Here is a 21,535-nt window from a genome sequence, read left to right as displayed (position 1 = left end):
TGATTAATTATACAGGGTGTCCAAAAAAATTTTTTTGAATTAAATTAATTGACACAAAAAGAAGAATGTATGTAATTTATTTAATTTAAAATACATTTTACTGCTGTTAGAAAACTGAAATAAAATTTATTGCACAAATAAACATTGATTTTTGCTTAAATTCAATGTTCAAACTGCCAAGAGACAGATGGGTGGAAGCTTGAACATTAAATTTAAGTGAAAATTAATGTTGATTTGTTCAATAAATATTTATTTCTGTTTTCTGACAACAGTAGAATGTATTTTGAAATAAATAAATTACATACATTCTTCTTTTTGTGTCAATTAATTTAATTAAAAAATTTTTTTTGGACACCTTGTATAACTAATCATGTTAATGTTTATATTACTGAATAGGAAATTGAATAACCTTCCAAATGAGCTAGCACTCGACCCCTATTCCTATTTAAAAAAAAATAGTCAATTACGTCATCACGCCCAAATGGATGACGTCACTAGTACGATATATACGTCAAAAAATCATAATTTAAAAATCGAATAACTTTTGTATTTTACATTTTTTCTAATTCTGTAAATAAAGCAGTTTAGAGGGGGGTCAAAATATAGTGAATAACCCTGTATATCACTTCTTTAGAAGCTGTTAATCATGGCAACTCAAGTACTCAACATACTTAGAGGAAGAGACCTATTGCCAAAAGGTGATGAGTTAATAACTATTACTTGACCAATTTCGTAGTACATAATTTTAATGAGAGAAATATTTTTGATCTGTCAACATATTTTCTTTCCAGCAAATTTTGATGAAAAACAAGGCTATCACCCCATCATGTTACAGCGAGTATTTTCTTGATCTAATAAAGAAATATGTTTTGCAAGAGACAAGTCGCAGCATATCTAGAAATTGTCGGAAACCGATATATTAACACTGAGATGAAGTCCAAAGGTTATAAGCCCAGTGTAAGACCAATAATGGCATATGCATTAGAAACGAAACCCGACTCAGCAACAACACAAAGACTACTGAAAACGGCAGAGATGAGAATACTGAAAAGAATTACAAGAAAATCCACTGGGAGATCAAAAGAGGAGTGAAGAAATTAGATGAAAATGTAACGTACAGTGTATAAACAAATGGACACTAGATAAAAAAAAAATATTGGAATAACTACATAAGCAGAATGAGGGAGGCCCGTGTGGTCAAACTAGTATGAGATAACGCGCAAAATATGGAGTGACAACCTTCCAGAAAGGTATCAATCCACCAATGAACAAGCGAATTGCTTATAAAGTGAAAGAAGAAAAACTATCTACTTCCTAAGGCGACATCTTCTTGTTACGGTGTATATAAAATTCGAATATTGGCAATTAACAAGGCTACCCTTACTTTGCTCGCAGCTTTTCGAAATAATCCGATTGTAGAACCATTTTCCAGGTTCTGGAGACAAAAAATTCATCTTCCTGGTCCCCTTTTTCTGCAAATTTTGCCCTAAAACGAGTTGAAACCAGCCGTATCTCTGCAGATTTCTCATAATATAGCCCAGCTATTCTAAAGGAGGGTTCTCATTAGTCAACCTCATTGATCAATAGCGCTGATTCTATGCAACTGAACATAGACTTCAAATTCACACTATTTCAAGGATATTGAATTCGGTCTACAAAGTGCTAACTTTAATAATGGCTGTAAAGAAGAAAATTGTGCGTGCTGGCGTTCGCATTGTATGTGAATATTTAAAAAACGTAATTAAAAATAGGAAAACAAGAACATCTCTGACTGTCTTTTGCAACGGAAACACCTTTTAAACGTTTTGGTTCGGCCAATTCGCTTGGCCGAACCGCTTTTTTTTCCGCTTTATTAAATTTTTATATTGTTCACTCCTAATATTCCACAGCACTCCTTTTTCTGGTATAATTCCAGAAAATTGCAGATATAGTTGTCTTTCTATTTAAAATTTGACATTTTTCACGAAATTATAATATATCTACGGTTTTCACAAATAATGTAACCTCATCTCATATGCTTACTATATATTTAACTCCACAAAATACAAGTCAACGTTGAACGCTAGTTCTCATTGTCAAGCACTGTTCTATTTGATAGAATCATTTCCATTGATCTATCAAAAGTAGGAAGGCTTTTCACTTTTATTGAAATACCATATGATAGAACAATATCGCTGAATCGACGTTCATATAAATCTATTTTTCTTCTATAGCATAGAATCAAGGATATTGATCAATGAGATTGACTAATGAGAACCCGCCTTAATGTTCGTTTTTTGATTGAAAGGACGATATCACTCACATTCTCTCCGAAACAACCTACTAAATGAAATAAAATATTGGGCAAAAAAGGTCAACTGCACTCCTGGTCAAAAAAATCCGGACACTTTAAAAATGGGTCATTTTTTATGTCTCGAATTTCCTAAACCTGTAGTCCGATTTAAGTGATTTTTTTAATATATTATAGCCTTATTCTTTAACAATATTGCTGTGATAATATTGTTGCTAGACAGGTAAATTGTCATTGCATACCCGGTGTACCAATCAAACTGAACTTTTTCTCAAAGTTCACCACACCCTGTCGAATATTCTAGCATTTATAAAATACTGAAATTAAACCCAACTATAGCCTCAGGTTTTCTTAACATTCTGTTTTTTAATTCATTCGCTAATGTTGGATAATAAAGAAGTTGTTAGGTACTTTAACAACTAGCCATGTTTTTCATCAATATAGAGTGTTTTTAAATAAGTATGATAAACTTTAGGGGGTAATTCTGCATGAAAAAATAATGACAGTTTGCTTTATAAACGTACATATGTTCGCTAATGCTTCGTTTCCGAGATACGGGGTGTTGAAATTTTTCTTACAAACTGACGATTCATATATTGCTCTAAAACCGGTAAAGATATGCAAATGAAATTTGGTGGGTTTTAAGAGGAAGTTATTGCGCATTTTTTGACATACAATTAAGAATTTTATATTCACCATTGGCGCGCATACGGGTACTATGATCCGTACGGGTAATGGTCTGAATTTTTTTAAGTAAAAATTAGTACGCCACTGAGATATTTCAAGTTAAAAATCATTTTTGAATTCCCCGTTCAATTTACAACAAAAAATATTTCTTGCTTTTTTTTTCATATGAGGCGCCGTTTTTGTGCAAAAAAAAATAAAACATATTAAAACTTACAAAGTATTCGAGGTAGTTTCGATATGTAAGAAACTTATTTCAAATACTTCGTAAACGTTAAGATGTTTTATTTTTTTGCTTAAAAACGGCGCGTCATATGAAAAAAGACAAGAAAGATTTGTTGTTTTAAATTAACGAGAAATTCAAAAATGATTTTTAATTTGAAATATCTCTAATTTTTTCTATAAAACATTGAGACCATTACCCGTACGGGTCATATTACCCGTATGCGCGCCAATGGTGAATATAAAATTCTTAGTTGTATGCCAAAAATGTGTAATAAGTACCTCTTAAAACCCACCAAATTTCATTTGCATATCTTTACCGGTTTTAGAGCAATATATGAATCGTCAATTTGTAAGAAAAATTTCAACACCCCGTATCTCGGAAACGATGCATTAGCGAACATACGTTTATAAATCAAACTGTCATTATTTTTTCATGCAGAATTACCCCTTAAAGTTTGTCATACTTATTTAAAAACACCCTGTAATGATGATAAACATGGCTAGTTGTTAAAGTATCTAACTTTTTTATTATCCAACATTAGCGAATGAATAAAAAAACAGAATGTTAAGAAAACCTGAGGTTATAGTTGGGTTTAATAGCAGTATTTTATAAATGCTAGAATATTCGACAGGGTGTGGCAAACTTTGAGAAAAAAATACAGTTTGATTGGTACACCCGGTCTCTCTCTCTTGTCGTTTCCCCATTACTGAGGATCGTGATTTCTTCCAATATTCCTAACAATTTTTTTCCATTGATCTCTATCTTCAGCTGCTCTAAGAGCTTCGCATAATGAGTTTCCAGCTGAATTCTTAATTTGGTCGGACCATATTGGTCGCACCCGGTATACAATGACAATTTACCCCTCTAGCAACAATATTACAGGGATATTGTTAAATAATAAATCTATAAGATATTAAAAAAATCAATTAAATCGGACAACAGGTTTAGGAAATTCGAGACAGCAAAAATGACTCATTTTGAAGGTGTCCGGAATTTTTTGACCAGTGTATATCACCTACATTTATAAAGGTAATATTTTCTGGAGAGAAAATAATCTGAGAAAAAATTCACAAGGCTGTTCAAGAAAAAAATTGCGAATTATAAGAAATCTACTACTCGATAATGGGGAAAACGAACCAATTAGTCAAACACGTCAAATGTTTTTCTGCTCTAAAAGAAGCCATAATAGAATCGAGACATTAACAGAAAAATAATATAAAGATCATCAATATAAATATGTTATCAGTGATAAAACTGGAGTGTGTATTCATGGTAAAGTTGATTCGCTAATCTGAGAAACAACTGTCTAGTGACGTTGGTGGTAATTTTTTTTTAAGTTAGGCTTCTAGACGTTACTGGAAATTACTACACAACCAAACATACCTGCTTATAGCCAATATTATCAATAGTAAACAGATATAAATAACTTAAACCTTACGCCAATCAATAATTATTTATTTATGTTACCTGCCAAACCCGATTTCAGGACAAACTAATTTTACCTAAGCCAAACTAGTTGATCCTGATATAAATACACACACTCCAGGATAAATTATTCGCGGTGTGCAAGTACTTGGAGGCGATACGAGAAACGATCGTGCGAGAATAGCGGAGAAATATTGTAACTTTCTTAAATAATTCATTGTCAATTGAAATTGTTAAATTGACGTATATTTCATATCTACTGTCAATGAAAAAGAAAAATTATATATTGCTCCACACTATTGATATGATATGCAATTATTATATAAAGGTAAATGTAATTAATTGTATTTTGCTTGCATTACTGCATTTTAATAACTAATTTTATTTACTACATACAATTGTTTACGTTTTAATAACATAACCTGAATCTTATTTTTCTTCTTATTATTTTTTTGGACTATGGCCTTGACAATTATCCAGCAACCAGGACCATATGATTGGCCAATATAATTAAAAGTGCGAATAAAAGTGCAGAGCGAAGAAACCACGTGTCGCCTTTCCGAACTTGCACTGTCCCAATATATACCAGCATGAATAAACATTATAGTATACCTACAAAGCCAAAATAAATAGATAAACTGAATAAAATACTTTGTCAGTGGAAAAGTAATAATATTTTTATTAAAACGATAATGATTATTCGTTCAAAATAATGGATAATTGGTAATACATACAATCATATTATAAGAAATAATAAGTGTTTTTTTACCAAAGCAATAATTATACATAAAAAAATATTATTTATTTTTCCATGGGGTTCTTTGACCGCATTTAGGATTTTAATTTAATTGATGTTTGATGCCAACTTTGTAAAAACCTTCGTCATAGATCTTAAGAATATCTCCAATGTTTCTGAGATCACCTCTCCTTTGTCAACATCTGGAATTGGTTTAATCAAATTATCTCCACTGTTGGCTGGTAAATGAAACTTGAAAAATTGCTTTCATTTTTCTGCCTGTTTTACACTATTATTGGTTAACTTTTTCTAGCTTTTTAAATGTCATTTTCAGATAAAGAAACTTTTTCTTCGTTAATAGCTTCTTTAACGTTATCATCAATATCAACTCTTAGTTTAAAGTAGCCCTAACAACAAAAACTGTTTCACAAACAAGGTAATGCAAAGTTAATGCATAACACTGCAAGTAAATTAAGGCAATGATGCTCCGCAATTCTAAGTGTCACCAAAGCTCTCCATGGAAAAATAAATAATAATTTTTATAAGTGATATACAGGGTGTCCCGAAAAGATTCTTCATAAATTATACCACACATTCTGGGGTCAAAAATAGTTCGATTGAACCTAACTTCCTTAATACAAATGTGCTCATAAAAAAGTTACAGCCCTTTGAAGTTTCAAAATGAAAATCGATTTTTTTCAATATATCGAAAACTATTAGACGTTTTTTTATTGAAAATGGACATGTATCATTCTTATGGCAGGAACATCTTTAAACAAAATTGTAGTAAAGTTTGTCCACCCCATAAAAAATTTATGGGGGTTTTGTTCCCTTAACCCTGCTGTGCTGTTCGGGTCTATTTGACCCAAAAAATAATTTATTTCCTATTTTACAAATTATAACGCGGCGTAACGATTTGGTGTTTCGAGACTTTATTGCCTAATATGAGGTCTTATGAGGTCCCTAAATGTTTGTGTACGTTCCAATTAAACTATTATTGTGGTACCACTAGTTAAAAACAGTGTTTTTAAAACTTGTTTGCCTCTTAGTCTGTTTTTGACAAGTCACCTTTTATCGAGATGTGGCTTCTGTTTCAAAACATACCTAAAAATGTAAATTATTCGTCTCTATAATAATCGTACTTAACCATATACAAATATGTGGTGGATTCGACAAATATTTAAAATATGTCGATAAACACTGGCTTATCGAAAAAGTACTAAGAGGCAAAACGTTTTAAAATCATTGTGTGTAACTAATGGTGCCACAATAATAATTTAATTGGAACGTACACAAAAGTTTGGGGGGGTTTAAAGGAACAAAACCCCCATAAAATTTTTATGAGGTGCACAAATTTCACTTTAATTTTTTTTTTAGATGTTGCTGCTATAAGAATGCCACATGCCCATTTTCAATCAAAAATCTCTAAGAGTTTTAGATATATGAAAAAAATCGATTTTCATTTTGTAACTTCAAAGGGCTGTAACTTTTTTGTGTGCACTATTGTATAAAGGTAAGTGAGGTTCAATCAACCTATTTTTGACCCCAGAACCTGTGGTATAATTTATGACCAATCTTTTCGGGACACCCTGTATAATTATTGATTTTATAAAAAAGCACATACTATTTCTTATAGGTAATATGATTGTTTATATTACCAATTATCCATTATTTTGAACGACTAATCATTATCGTTTTAATAAAAATGATTATTTTTTTAATTACAGAGTGTTTTATTCAGTTTATCTTTTAATTTTGGCTTTATAGGTATACTAAAATGTTTATTTATGTATATAGTTTATTCTGGAGTGTGCGTATTTATATCAGAGTCAACTAATTTGGCCTAGGCCAAACTAGTTTATCCTATCGCGTTTAGGACAAACTAGTTTGTCCTGAAATCGGCTTTGGCCGGTAACATTTACACCATTATAATGTATTGATAACAAATGAGAAAATTATTTATTGTACAAAATAAAAATATTTTGTAGAAATAAATTCCACAAAATTTTATGAGTTTAATATACACTCCCACTATTTCCAATAATTCTTATTTTATTTAATGAAAGATTCAGTTGATTTGAGCAGTTAATAGTGTGAAGTAGGAATGTTTGTGTTGTATGTTTCCTATTCCGAATGTGTCAAAATGAATCTCGGCTGAGTGAATTCAGTATATCCTTGAATTTTGTATTTTATTCGTCTGGTATTACTAATTATACAAAAAGCTATTGAAGGGGTCTTTATATTGAAAATACAGTATATAAATTTTCTTACCTTCAACGTTGTGAGCCATTTCAGTCTTGAATCCCATTGCGGCAGGCACAGGGTAGTTCAATTGTATCTCAGCTTTAGCAGTCTTTCTCCTGGGCAAAGTAGCAGATTTTAATGTTATTTCGGCAGAAGATACTTTATTTTCTTCGACGTCCTGTGGCTTGTCTTCTACTTTTTGGACTGGCAAGTTGTCTAGCTTAGGTGGCACATAAGGTTTTGGTCCTGGTGGTGGTGAAAGGGGTTGAGTCAGCATACCAATGTTACCAGACGCCGATCGCCCGCCAACTCCGAAAGGTACGGGAGGTTTCCTTTCTATGCACGGTCGAGATTTTGATTTTCTTGCTCCTTCTTTATCTAAGGCACTTGAGATAATACTAACAGCGTTCCGAACACGCTCCTTTTTATCTTGTTCAGTCTCTTTTGGCTCCTCTTCAGGCTTTTCAACTACAGGTTCTTCTATTTGTTCTTTTTCTTCAGACTTTTTAACAGGGATTTTTTTGTTTAAGGCACCTACAACAAAAGAAATATTAATACAATGATTATCAGGAGCGCCGCAAGATAAAAAAACATCAGGTGCAGTACCAAAATTAACAAATATAAACCAATTAGTTCACTAAGATATTCATACTATATTCATTTTTGTTCAAATGCTTCGTTTGACTTACAAAAACGCTGTTTCTAAATTTATTTACAGGAACAATTAAACGCTTTTATGTTTGAACGACGGATTTCGATTTAATGAAGTTTGAATGACTTCTAGTTAATGATAAGGATGGTTGGCAAGATGCCATATGTTGGTCGATGACATGTCTGGATACTAGGAAGTTTGACGAAAATGGATTGCGATTTTGAATATTTATTAATAGAATATAATTTTACAACTGTTATCAAGTCGAATGTATTGAATATTTTATCACCGTATTTAATGTGTCATTTAATGATTTTCTGAAGTATAAAACAATAATTGAGTGTATATATTTCGTCATATTGTTCGATTAAATTTAATACTGTATTGTACAGGATTGAAAAGATATCTAAGTACCATTTATTTCGTTGATTTTGGTCATAAAATCGTGATTTGTGGTCAAAAGGAAAAAAGTACGTCTTCTACCGACCCCCCCCCCCCCCCCTACTACTACGAATTCTGCTGATGTGTTTATTCCATTCTTTTTTTCTATTTAGTGCCCATTCGTTTATACACTGTACGTTACATTGTCATCTAATGTCTTCACTCTTCTTTCGATCTCTCATCGTATTTCCTCTAATTCTTCTCAGTACTCTCATCACTGCCGTTTCCAGTAGTCTTTGTGTTGCGGCTGTATCGGGCCTTGTTTCTGATGTATATGTCCTTATTGGTCTTACACTGGCTTTATAAATTCTTGACTTCATCTTAATGTTACTATGTCGGTTTCGCCATATAGTGTTATTAAGACATCCTGCCAGTCTATTTGCTTTCTATACTTGATTTCTCACTTCTTTGTCCAGGTCTCCGTAGCTTGACAACGTAATTCCAAGGTATTTTATTTCCATTACTTGTTCAATACTCATCATTCTCTTTGCCTTATCCATATGCGGGGTGGGCTTCCCTAATTGCATTTCTCCACACAATTCTATCTTGGGTCATATCAATGTTAATCCCCTTTACCAACATGTCCTGCCTTATCGTCTCCCCCCAGGTCTTCTTTGGTCTTCCTCTCCTACTCCTTCCAGGAATCTGCAATTCAGCTATTCTTCGTATTGGGTGATTAACGTCTCGACGTTGAACATGACCAAACCATCTTAACCTATGCTCTCTCATTTTGGAATCAATTGGTGCCCCACCTAGACTTCCCCTAATATACTCATTTCTAATTGTATCCTTCTTTGTCACTCCACTCATCCATCTAAGCATTCTCATTTCCGCCACATGCAATCGTTGTTCCTCTTTCTTTTTCACTGCCCAACATTCAGTTCCGTACATCATAGCCGGTCTTATGGCTGTTTTATAGAATTTTCCCTTCAGCTTCATTGGAATTTTTCTGTCACACAACAACCACTCGCTTCTTTCCACTTCATCCATCCAGCCCTAATTCTACTGCATGCATCTCCATCTATTTCTCCATTACTCTGTAATACCGATCCTAGGTACTTAAAACTATTGCTTTTCACAATCATTTCACCATCCAAAGATACCATTTTATTTGTAGTAACTCCATCTTTAAATGAACATTCCAAATACTATGTTTTTGTCCTACTAAGTTTTAAACCTTTTTCCTCCAGAGCTTGTCTCCACTGTTCCAGTTTTTGTTCTAGGTCTCTTTCACTATTTCCTAATAACACTACATCATCAGCATACATTAGGCACCATGGAATGCTACCCTGTAGTTTCGCTGTTATTTGGTCCAAAACTAATGAGAATAAATAAGGACTAAGCACCGAGCCTTGGTGCAATCCTACTTTCACCTGAAATTTATCAGTCTCTCCCACACCTGTCCTAACACTAGTCGTTACTCCCTCATACATATCTCTCACAATCTTTACATATTCGCCAGGGACTCCTTTCTTATTGAGTGCCCACCACAGAATCTCTCGAGGAACTCTATCATATGCTTTCTCAAGATCAATGAATACCATATGAGCGTTGGTCTTCCCCTCGTACTCCTTTCAGGTACCTGCAGTTCAAGAATTCTTCGTTTGGGTGACTGACGTCTCGACGTTGAACATGATCAAACCATCTTAACCTATGCTCTCTCATTTTGGCATCAATTGTTGCCACCCCTAGACTTCCTCTAATATACTCATTCCTAATCTTATCATTCCTTGTCATTCCAGTCATCCTTCTAAGCAATCTTATTTTCGCCACATGCATTCGTTTTTCTTCTTTCTTTTTAACTGCCCGACATTCAGTTCCGTACATCGTAGCTGAGTAGCTGGCCTTATAGCTGTTTTATAGAAATTTCCCTTTAGCTTCATTGGAATTTTTCTGCCACGCAACAAACCACTCACTTCATTCCACTTCATCCATCCAACTCTAATTCTACTACATGCATCTTCATCTATTTCCTTCTGTATTACTCTGTAATACCGATCCCAGGTAGTTAAAACTATTACTTTTCACAGTCATTTCCAAATACTCTGTTTTTGTGCTACTACGTTTTAAACCTTGTTCTCAAGAGCTTGTCTCCACTGTTCCACAGTTTTTGTTTAAAGTCGCTTTCACTATTTCATACTAACACTCACTACATCAACAGCATACATTAAGCACCAGGGAATGTTACCCTGTAACTTCGCTGTTATCTGATCCAAAACTAATGAGAATAAATAAGGACTAAGCACTAAGCCTTGGTGCAATCCTACTTTCACATGAAATTTATCAGTCTCTTCCACACCTGTCCTAACACTAGTTGTTGCTCCCTCATACATATCCCTCACAATCTTTACATATTCACCCGGAACTACTTTGTTGTGTCCAACACAGAATCTTTCGAGGAATTCTATCATCATATGCTTTCTCAAGATCAATGAATACCATTGTATAAGCGTTTGTTTCTTTATTCCTGTATTTTCCATCGGTTACCTTACAATGAAAATTGCATCTGTTGTTGATCTGCCCTGCATAAAGCCAAATTGATAATCGGATATTTCGGTTTCTTCACGTATCCGTCTATCAATTACTCTCTCCCATATTTTCATGATGTGGCTAAGTAGTTTTATAGCCCTGTAGTTTGTACATTGTTGTATGTCTCCCTTGTTTTTGTAGACAGGTACTAATATACTGCTTCTCCATTCGTCTGGCATTTCTCCAACTTCCATAATTCTATTAAATAGACCTGCTAGACAACTTATTCCTGTCTCTCCCAATGCTCTCCATACTTCCCCAGGAATGTCATCTGGTCCGACTGCTTTTCCTTTCTTTATTTTTTGAAGCGCTTGAGCCACTTGCTCGTTTGTTATTCTGGTAACCATTGCTGTTTATGTCTTCGTTAACTCCACAGGCTGTCTGTCAAATTCTTCATTTAATAAACTGTCAAAATACTTTCTCCATCTCTTTTTGACATCCTTTTCGTGAATTAGTATTTTATTATTTTCACCTCGGATACATCTATCTGATTAAAATCTCTTGCTTTCTTTGCTCTCTGTTTAGCTATTTTATATATCTTTGCTTCGCCTTCCCTGGTATCAAGTTGATCGTATAGGTTTGAATACGTTTGAATAGGTTTGAATTACTTGTTCAATACTGATGCCATCAATTTCTATTTTCCATCTGATTTGTTCATTACTGATTACTATTGTTTTAGTTTTCTGAGATGAAATTGTCATACTGAATTCTTTTGTTCTTATGTTAAATCTGTGGATTAATCTTTGCAGATTATCTTCTTGGGCTATCAATATTGCGTCGTCTGCGTAACAGAGTATTTTTACTTGTTTGTTTCCCATTCTGTATCCTCTTCCTTTGTTGACGCTTTTAATGATTTCATCCATGATTAAACATAACATGTTAATTTTCCCAAAAAAGGCAAAATGCATAGAACAGCAAATCCAATAAAAGGAGAAATAAAAATATTATAAAGGAAATGAAAGGCAGAATTTACAAACCAGTCATCAGACCAACAATGACATACGCGGCAGAAACACGACCTGATGCAGAGAGAACAAAAAGATTGCTAGAAACAGCAGAGATGAAAATCTATGGTAAGACGCTATGGGACAGAGCTAGAAGTACAGATATACGACGGAGATGCAAGGTGCACAACTAGTTCAGAGAAATAAGGAAAAAAAATATCCTGTTGGTGACACAACCCCCTCCAGGCCGAAACCAAATTTTTTGAGTAGTATGAACATCTATATTAATAACTTATATGTTTTCTGCAGCCGACTTTGATGATATACATAGTTATAAACAAATAAAGATCAAAAAACGGTAAATTTTTGCTTTTTCCGTCTATAACCAAAAAGTTAACTATTTTAAAGAAATTTGAGAGTGAGAAACTCATAAATCGTATAAAAAACGTCAATATGGCGTTCGCTGAATATGTATATCCTTATTGGTTGCTTAGAAAATTGCAAAATAAATCATAAATTTTGAGTTTTTATAAATATTCATAACTTATGTAAAACTTAACTTAGAACGTTCTTATTATACGGAATGCTGAGACTTCTGGCGCTTAAATCATACCCTAAATTTCAAAGCAATTGATCAAATAGTTTAAAAGGTATTTAATTTGTTTATCCCAAATAATTTTTTTTTTTGCAACGCTAAAGTCAGTGAAGTTACACTAATACTTTGGATAGTTTATGAAAGAAGAAGATTTATACTATTAATTTAATTTAAAAAAATGACAAAAAATAATTCTAAATACTGCAAAATTATTTTGCAAAAACATTAGAATTAAAAAAAGGGGGGCTAACTTCGACCCTAATTGTCCTAGGACAATTGTTTTTCTTTCTAAATGTGTATAAAAATTCAGTCTTTCCAAATATGAAAAAATAATTTTTCTACGGCTAACGGTTAAAAAGTTATTCTAATTGTTTATAAGTAAGCAAAAAATCGACGTGTTTTTGCAAAATAATTTTACACTGTTTAAAATTACTTTTTGTCATTTTTTTAAATTAAGTCAATAGTATAAAAATGTTCTTCTTCCATAAACTGTCAGAAGTCTTACTGTAACCTCATAATTTTCTGACTTATAGTGTTGCAAAAAAAATGAATTTGGGATAAACAAATTAAATAACTTTTAAACTATTTGACCAATTGCTTTGAAGTTTAAAATATAATTTAAGCACCAGAAGTCTCAGCAATTCGTGTAATAAGAAGGTTCTTAAGTTATGAATATTTATAAAAACTCAAAATGTATGATTTATTTTGCAATTTTCTAAGCAACCAATAAGGATAGACATATTCAGCGAACGCCATATTGAAATTTTTTAGACGATTTATGAGTTTCTTACTCTCAAATTTGTTTAAAATGCTTAACTTTTTGGTTATAGACGAAAAAAGCGATAATTTACCGTTTTTTGATCTTCATTTGTTTATAACTATGTATATCATCAAAATCGGCTGCAGGAAACATAAAAGTTATTAACATAGATGTCCATACTACTCAAAAAATTTGGTTTCGGCCTGGAAGGGGATGTGTCACGAGAAAAATCTTATTTCTCTGGACTAAACATTAATAACTGGGTAAGATACTGAAGAGTAGAGATGGAACGACCACATAAGCCGAACGACAACAAATATGGAACGACAACTTCAGGGAGGCACATTGAAAAAACAAACACAAAAAGAAAGACTTTTTGTCTACATAAAAAGAGAAAGAAGAAGTTATATTTACGCCCAGGTATTTGAACGCCAGTACTGGAAATTTTAAAAATGTTCTACAATCTTTAAAATTTCCGATATTCCTCTACTGTATACAATATATGGAATTTAACAACAGTTTAATGAAATATAACAGAATATTTTGAAGAACACCTCATGTTGTGAAATTAAAGAAAAATGATAAAACTGAACATTTAAATGTTATCAAAAAATTCTTACCTTTAACTTTAACGGGAGTACTTGAGGTCAAGCTCGCTTTTCTTTCAAATTCCTTTTTGAAACCATCGACGCTAACACCAGGTATAAGTATTTTCTTTGGTTTTTCGGTAACTGTAGGTTTTGCTTCTGTTGGGGAGATGAGATTCTGGAATTTCTCTGCGGCTTCAAATATTCTTGATCTTCGTCGTTCTATTGGTTTGGATGGTTGCTCAGGTGAAGGTTCTTTCGTTTCTGTATCAAAAACATAGATTAGATAAGTCAGGAAACATGCTTTCACCAATACGTTCTGATCAGTAGGTTTCGGATGTTTATACATATACATATTAATATACAGTGATGAGTGCGCTAATAACCAGCAAAATAACGCAAAAGACGGAAAACATATTAAGTTGTGTGATAAAAAGAGATGTAACTAGTAGAGGTGGGAAATTTAGCGATAGAAACCTATAAATTGATATTATGTCTATTACATAGTTTCCCACCTTTAGACGTATCAGAGGAGTATGTCAACTAAAAATGTCACTGTCACAGTGGTACTTGCCAAACTCGTCCGATACATCTAAAGGTGAGAAACAATCATTATAATGTAAATTTATAGGATTCTATCGCTAAATTTCCCACCTCTGATGGTTTCATCCCTTTTTATCTCACAAATTAATATGGTTTCCGTCTTTTACGTTATTTTGCCGGTTATTATCACATTTATCACTGTATACAGTCGAACCAACTCATTAGAATACGGGTTATACGAATAACCCGATTTAAGGAATAGAAATTTGAGGTCCCGAGGTTTCCATTTACTCCTTAATAAATTTATCCGTTTCTAGGAATGCATTTTATAAAATAATACTGCTTAAGGCTATGGGTACATAATTCGCAAATATTTTACAGGTATCCCTACTTTTTCTGTCGTTACACGGCAAATTACGTGTAGTAAAATTCACACTGGTATGGATATGTAAACATTACTAAAATGTCATTCTACTTGAAAATGACTGAGTGCGTTGTATGACAAAGATAGATTTGGAAAATATTACCACGGACATTGTGTTCATTTTTTTCGAATCCTGAAAAAACCAATAAATATTTTTGAAAAATCTAAACGCAGAATGAAAGACTAAATTATTACCGAGGGCCGAAAGTCCCTTAGAATAAATAACAAGTTTATTTTGAATGAGATATTTGAAATTAAAAATAACACTAAATTTTCTCTTAGTTGTTCACCCCTGTAACTTATTAAAATAAACATTATAGAAGTTCTCAGGGACTTTCGGTCCTCGCTAATAACGTAATCTTTCATTCTGTGTTTAAATTTTTCAAAAATACTTATTAGTTTTCTCAGGATTCGAAAAAAAAATGAATCCCCATTTGAATAGCATTGCAGCCGAAAATACGTACTCATCCTCTTAATAGAATATTTTTCTGGTAAACGAATAATGTCTGGTTTATTAGGGTCTGTCAGGTAATAAACACTTTATTTTTTGTGGCAACCACCGTAAGTTCAGCCCTTCCCCGAAACATCCACAAGTCATAAAGTACTTTTTCATTTGTCTAGAAATGCCAATGGCCAGCTCACTTCTTCCCCCGTTAATACATTTTTAGAAACAATTAACTTATTAATAATACAATTAATTTAGAACTCGGCCAGAAACTTCGTAAGGGAAAGGATCTTACTTTAAAAGAAAAAGTTAATATAATGGAATAAGCGAAACAATACAAGCACAGTCAAATCGAATTTGTTAAAAAGTCTGGAATTTCACAAGCTCAGGTGAGCAAACTTATAAAAAAAAACAAGACAGCTTCATCAACGATTGGAGAGCTACTTCAAAATCAACCCAAAAATGAGAACGTAGTGAGAATTTTATCTTTTTTATAATATACTACTTTTTATTATGAATTTTAATTTTATATTACCGTTTTTATTTTCTACAAATGCACCACACTTCTTCCCCCGTTAATACATTTTTAGAAACAATTAACTTATTAATAATACAATTAATTTAGAACTCAGCTAAAAACTTACGTAAGGGAAAGGATCTTACTTTAAAAGAAAAAGTTAATATAATGGAATAAGCGAAACAATCCAAGCACAGTCAAATCGAATTTGTTAAAAAGTCTGGAGTTTCACAAGCTCAGGTGAGCAAACTTATAAAAAACAAGCTGAAAATGCGAGCATTATCATAACGAAAACTTTGTTTATTTACGTATTTTAATTCATAATATGGAAAATTGCTATGAAAAGTTGTTTAGAATTAAAAATTATGTTTTAATGTGTAATTATATCATTCTAATTTAAATGTTGTGAACTATAAAAGTACTTTACTCTTGATCGAAATTCATATTTTTTATACAGGGTGAGTCATGAGGAACTGTACATACTCCTACCTCGTATAGAGGCTCCTATGGGGAATAACAAATGACCATTAAAAAGTGTCTGCTCCCATTGTTTAATAATATACAGGGCGAGTTTAGCATTTTGACAGAAATTTGTATTCGCCATAATTTTTGAACGGTCAGATCGATGTGTCTCTTATTTTGGTCAATCGTTACACTATTACCACCTTATCAACTGATTTATTCAAACTAGAAAAAAATCAGGTCCGGCTTTAAAAAAATTGGTTCGTTTGGGTCTTAGAAAAAATTTCACCCTGTATACGCTTTTTGAAAACTCTAATACGAATTTTACAAATTAGACAAATAGGCAATTAAAATGGCATATTTTTTCCCCACACGATTACATAAATTTTTATAAAAAAATCAAATTTGACTAAGTTTGGTAAAGTAAAGTGAACCATAGATTTAAAAAAAATAACTTTTATTACAAAAATTAATTTTTTTTAACAAACATTTAATTTATGTTACCACCCAATCAACTGATTTATACAAACTAGAAAAAATCAGGCCCGGATTTAAAAAATTAGTTTATTTTAGTCTTAGAAAAAATTTCACCCTGTATACGCTTTTTGAAAACTCTAATATGAATTTTACAAATTAGACAAATAGGCAATTAAAATGGCATATTTATTTTTTTCCCCACACGATTACTTAATTTTTTATAAAACAATAAAATTTGACTATGAATAATTAAAAGTTTGGTAAAGTGAACCATATTTACTAGAAACCAGATTTAAAAAAAAATAACTTTTATTACAAAAATGAATTTTTTTTGAACAAATATTTAATTTATGTTACCACCCAATCAACTGATTTATTCAAACTAGAAAAAAATCAGGCCCGGATTTAAAAAATTAGTTCGTTTTGGTCTTAGAAAAAATTTCACCCTGTATACGCTTTTTGAAAACTCTTGTATGAATTTTACAAATTAGACAAATAGGCACTTAAAATTGCGTATTTATTTTTTTCCCCACACGATTACTGATTTTTTTTTATTAAAAAATCAAATTTGTCAAAATTGGAATGTTACCAAACAAATAAAAAAAATTAAACAACGTTTTTCTTAAAATTAAAAGCTTCACCATTTTTTTTTTCTATACCAGGTCTAGATCTATAAACCCATAACACTTCTCTTACTCTATAGTTTAACATAGACGTTATCAAATAGATAAATTTTAAATTTTTTCACTTAATTTTTGCGATTTAACTTTGCAAATAACGAATCTGCACCTTTCATTTTTAAAAATTCATAACTTTTATGAGAAGAAGACTGAAAGTCTACAACAATCTTCATAGTCTTCACAATGGTAAGAGATATGTGCTGTAAAAATTTCAGAAAAAAAATATTACACTGGAACAGAGTTGTAGCGAGTTAAACCGTGATTTCATTTTTTTTTTCATTTTTAGGTTAAAATTCCGATTTTGACAAATTTGATTTTTAATAAAAAATTAAGTGATCGTGTGGGGAAAAAATAAATAGGCCATTTTAATTGCCTATTTGTCTAATTTCTAAAATTCATATTAGACATTTCAGAAAGCGTATACAGGGTGAAACTTTTTCTAAGACCAAAACGAACAAATTTTTTAAATCCGGGCCTGATTTTTTCTAGTTTGAATAAATCAGTTGATTGGATGGTAACATAAATTAAATATTTTTTCAAAAAAATAATTTTTGTAATAAAAGTTATTTTTTTTAATCTATGGTTCACTTTACCAAACATTTAATTTATAGTCAAATTTGATTTTTTATAAAAAATTAAGTAATCGTGTGGGGAAAAAATAAATATGTCATTTTAATTGCTTATTTGTCTAATTTGTAAAATTCATATTATAGTTTTCAAAAAGCGTATACAGGGTGAAATTTTTTCTAAGACCCAAACGAACTAATTTTTTGGAAGCCGGACCTAATTTTTTTCTAGTTTGAATAAACCAGTTGATTAGGTGGTAATAGTGTAACGATTGACTAAAATAAGAGACACATCGATCTGACCGTTCAAAAATTATGACGAATACAAATTTCTGTCAAAATGCGAAACTCGCCCTGTATATTATTAAACAATGGGAGCAGACACTTTTTAATTTTTTTTTGTGTGAATTTGATAGCCTTGGCCGAGCTAATTAGCCAGACATTTTGTTATTTTAAAAACAAACAAATTTGATTTTTCAATCAGAGGAATTTTTTCTGTATTTCTAACTCTAAATACATAACAAACTAACATTATTATCTACAATTATTATCTAAATGATACTCTGTTTTGGTTGTTCAGACACTTTTTAATGGTCATTTGTTATTCCCCATAGGAGCCTCTATACGAGGTAGGAGTATGTACAGTTCCTCATGACTCACCCTGTATACCTCGTATAAAATTAATAAAATTTGATATATGATGGATGCATCATAAATCTTAGACCATGAAGAGCTTTTTATGAAGAATAACTTTTCTTCGTCAAATTAAAAATAAAAGAGTTATAAATGAAAATGTTGTTGGTATCCATAATTTGAGAAAAATCTTCAAATATTTTTTTCCATTAGAAGGATGTAATTGCAAATATCAGACCATAATCTTTATTCCAAACAACATTTCATATATTCGGTTCGCTAAACTCAGACACAACTGGCTAGTGATTTTAGTCAGTACTTTTAACAATTTGGCAAAAAAAATAATTACTAAGTAGTTAATAATTACTAAATAATTAGTAATCTAATTAGTAATCAAAAAACAAAAGAATTACCTAAGCCAGTTGTGTCTGAGTTTAGCGAACCGACTATAATAACAATTTTCATTTCAGAACAAATGGAACAGTCCATTTATCAATAGGTACTCCCATTAAATGGGAGGCCGTATACTCGTATAAACCTTTTTAAAATTGTTAAAAAATTATTGCTTTCAAAATATACTCAAATTGTATTTTTGAACATCGTATTTATTTTATATAATAATTAAATTCACTATCAAAAATGTCATTGATATTTTATTAATACTTTATTTAAAATTTAGTTTGACATTCACGAAGTGTCAAACTCAAATAATGTAAATAACCCATGATTTGCTTAAAAATTCAGATTAAAAAACTAGCCTACTTACTAGCAACGATTTCAACTGACGTTTAGTGTATCGGCAGAAAATAAAATGATTGTGACGTCACATTTTAGACTTTGAGGTCGATTATCTCGAAAATGGTTAGAGACACCGAAATGTCGTTTTCAGATTTGGATTCAGAAGACAAAACTACATAAGAATCCATCGATAAATCTGCTCTAAGTATTGCAGGAGCGGCAACGCAATAACACACAGACTTTGCGAATTTATAAACGAAAAGTTTTCGTTGAAAACAAGACAGCTTCATCAACGATTGGCGAGCTACTTCAAAATCAATCAAAAAATGAGAACGTAGTGAGAATTTTATCTTTTTCATAATAATATACTACTTTTTATTACGAATTTTAATTTTATATTACCGTTTTCATTTTCTACAAATGCATATTTAAGTGCATTTTTCATGGTGGTTTGAATAACCTTAAGGTTTTCCGAAGCCTACTGATCTAACAGTAAACATGATTAAAACAATTCAAAACTGTGTTTCATGATGAGGAAAATCTGAATGATAATAATTCGTAACTTACCTTTTGGAGGAGTTTCTTCTTTTTTCGGTTTTTCCAGTTCAACAACTGGGGCTTCAGTATTTGTGTTTTCATTTTTATCAGTTAAAACCTTTTTCACAGTTTTCTTCTTTGCAGGAGCTTTAGCTTCAGCTTTTTTACCTTCCGTCTTTGGCGGTTCTTGTTCTTTAACTTCCTCCTTGGGTCTTTCTACCACGTTTTCCTTGTTTAACGTATCGGCTACGTTTTCTTGACTAGGCATTTCGTGGATATTCTCCAAAATATTGTTGCTAATAGTTTTTGTTAACGATTTTTTAAGTTTCTGCGTTTTCTTTTTCTCTGCTTCTTCTAAAATTTGTGCGCATGCTGCTCCTTGTAGATTAGGGTCAATTACTTCTTGTTCCACTTCCATTTCTTTTGATAGAGTTTGAGTTGAACTTTTGTCTAAGGGTAATGGTTTGTTTTCTTCTGCTTCTTCGATTTCTTTGTGTGCTCCGTGTACGGTAATATCAGCAACTGTATTTTCTTTAATAATTTTTTCTTTCCGCTTGTCCAAATTTGCCCTATCAGTACTGACAGTTGTTTCTAATTTCCTCTTAGGTGTAATCTTATCTTCCATTAGCATGTCTATTATCCTTCTTTCAGCTGGATGGGTATGGGTAAGTTCCATCAAACTACCAACAGACTGAGATCTGGTTGGTGCAACAGCTTCTGTTGCCTTCGGTGGGGCGTTTTCATCTCCTGTTAACATGAGTTTATCGCTTTCCAGTTGAGGTGGAGGGGGAGCCAAGGCTAACAAGACATCCAAGCGGACTGGAGTTTGGTTAGCTAATTCTTCGGAGATGTCCAGACAATTTTCATCATAGCCTTCATTTACCCACCAGTGACTACATATTTTTTCCACATCGGCTCGGTGTTTTGGGTTTACCGTTAACATTTCGCGTATCAAAGGAGACGCGGCTAAAAATAAAATATATTAAAGTTGGATACAAAGTTTTCAATTTATACAGATTGCAAAGCAAAAATACATGGTAAAGAAGACGTGTGGGGTGTAAGGGATCGAAACAACCTCGATAACACCATGGCCCAGTGGGGTTGACATTGACCCCACCTGCTCGAGTGGTGACAATCAGTCCTACGGTGCACCTTCCTAGATAACCAGCGAGGCTCTGACTACCAAGTATACGCGGAATAACCTTGGTACCATAAACATGAATGAAATGTGTTACCAATCCACGAATTCCTGAGGCCATTCTGAGGGCTAGAGGTGGCAGCCCCGGCATCGCAATAGGACGCGAAAGGCCAATTATTTATCCGCCTTAAATTACTAGATTTTCGAAACTTCCACAGCGAACATTCGGAAGGATCCATTGATAATGTAATGACCTTTGGCT

General features: G+C 32.3%; 1 protein-coding gene across 1 annotated transcript in view; it reads right to left on the bottom strand.

Moving 5' to 3' along the window:
• Positions 1–21,535, bottom strand: part of LOC114343977 (uncharacterized) — a 215,653-nt gene that overhangs the window by 75,526 nt on the left and 118,592 nt on the right. Inside the window, exons 6-8 of the mRNA XM_050645488.1 lie at positions 20,166–21,101; positions 14,147–14,377; positions 7,633–8,139 (exon numbers count right to left, since the gene is read on the bottom strand). Coding sequence (XP_050501445.1) covers positions 7,633–8,139; positions 14,147–14,377; positions 20,166–21,101 — 1,674 coding nt within the window. The remainder of the gene's footprint in view (positions 1–7,632; positions 8,140–14,146; positions 14,378–20,165; positions 21,102–21,535) is intronic.

This window comes from Diabrotica virgifera, chromosome 3, assembly GCF_917563875.1.
Source record: "Diabrotica virgifera virgifera chromosome 3, PGI_DIABVI_V3a".
Taxonomy (NCBI): domain Eukaryota; kingdom Metazoa; phylum Arthropoda; class Insecta; order Coleoptera; family Chrysomelidae; genus Diabrotica; species Diabrotica virgifera.
The sequence above is the reverse complement of the archived record's forward strand: the minus strand, read 5'-3'. Positions and strand labels throughout refer to the sequence as shown.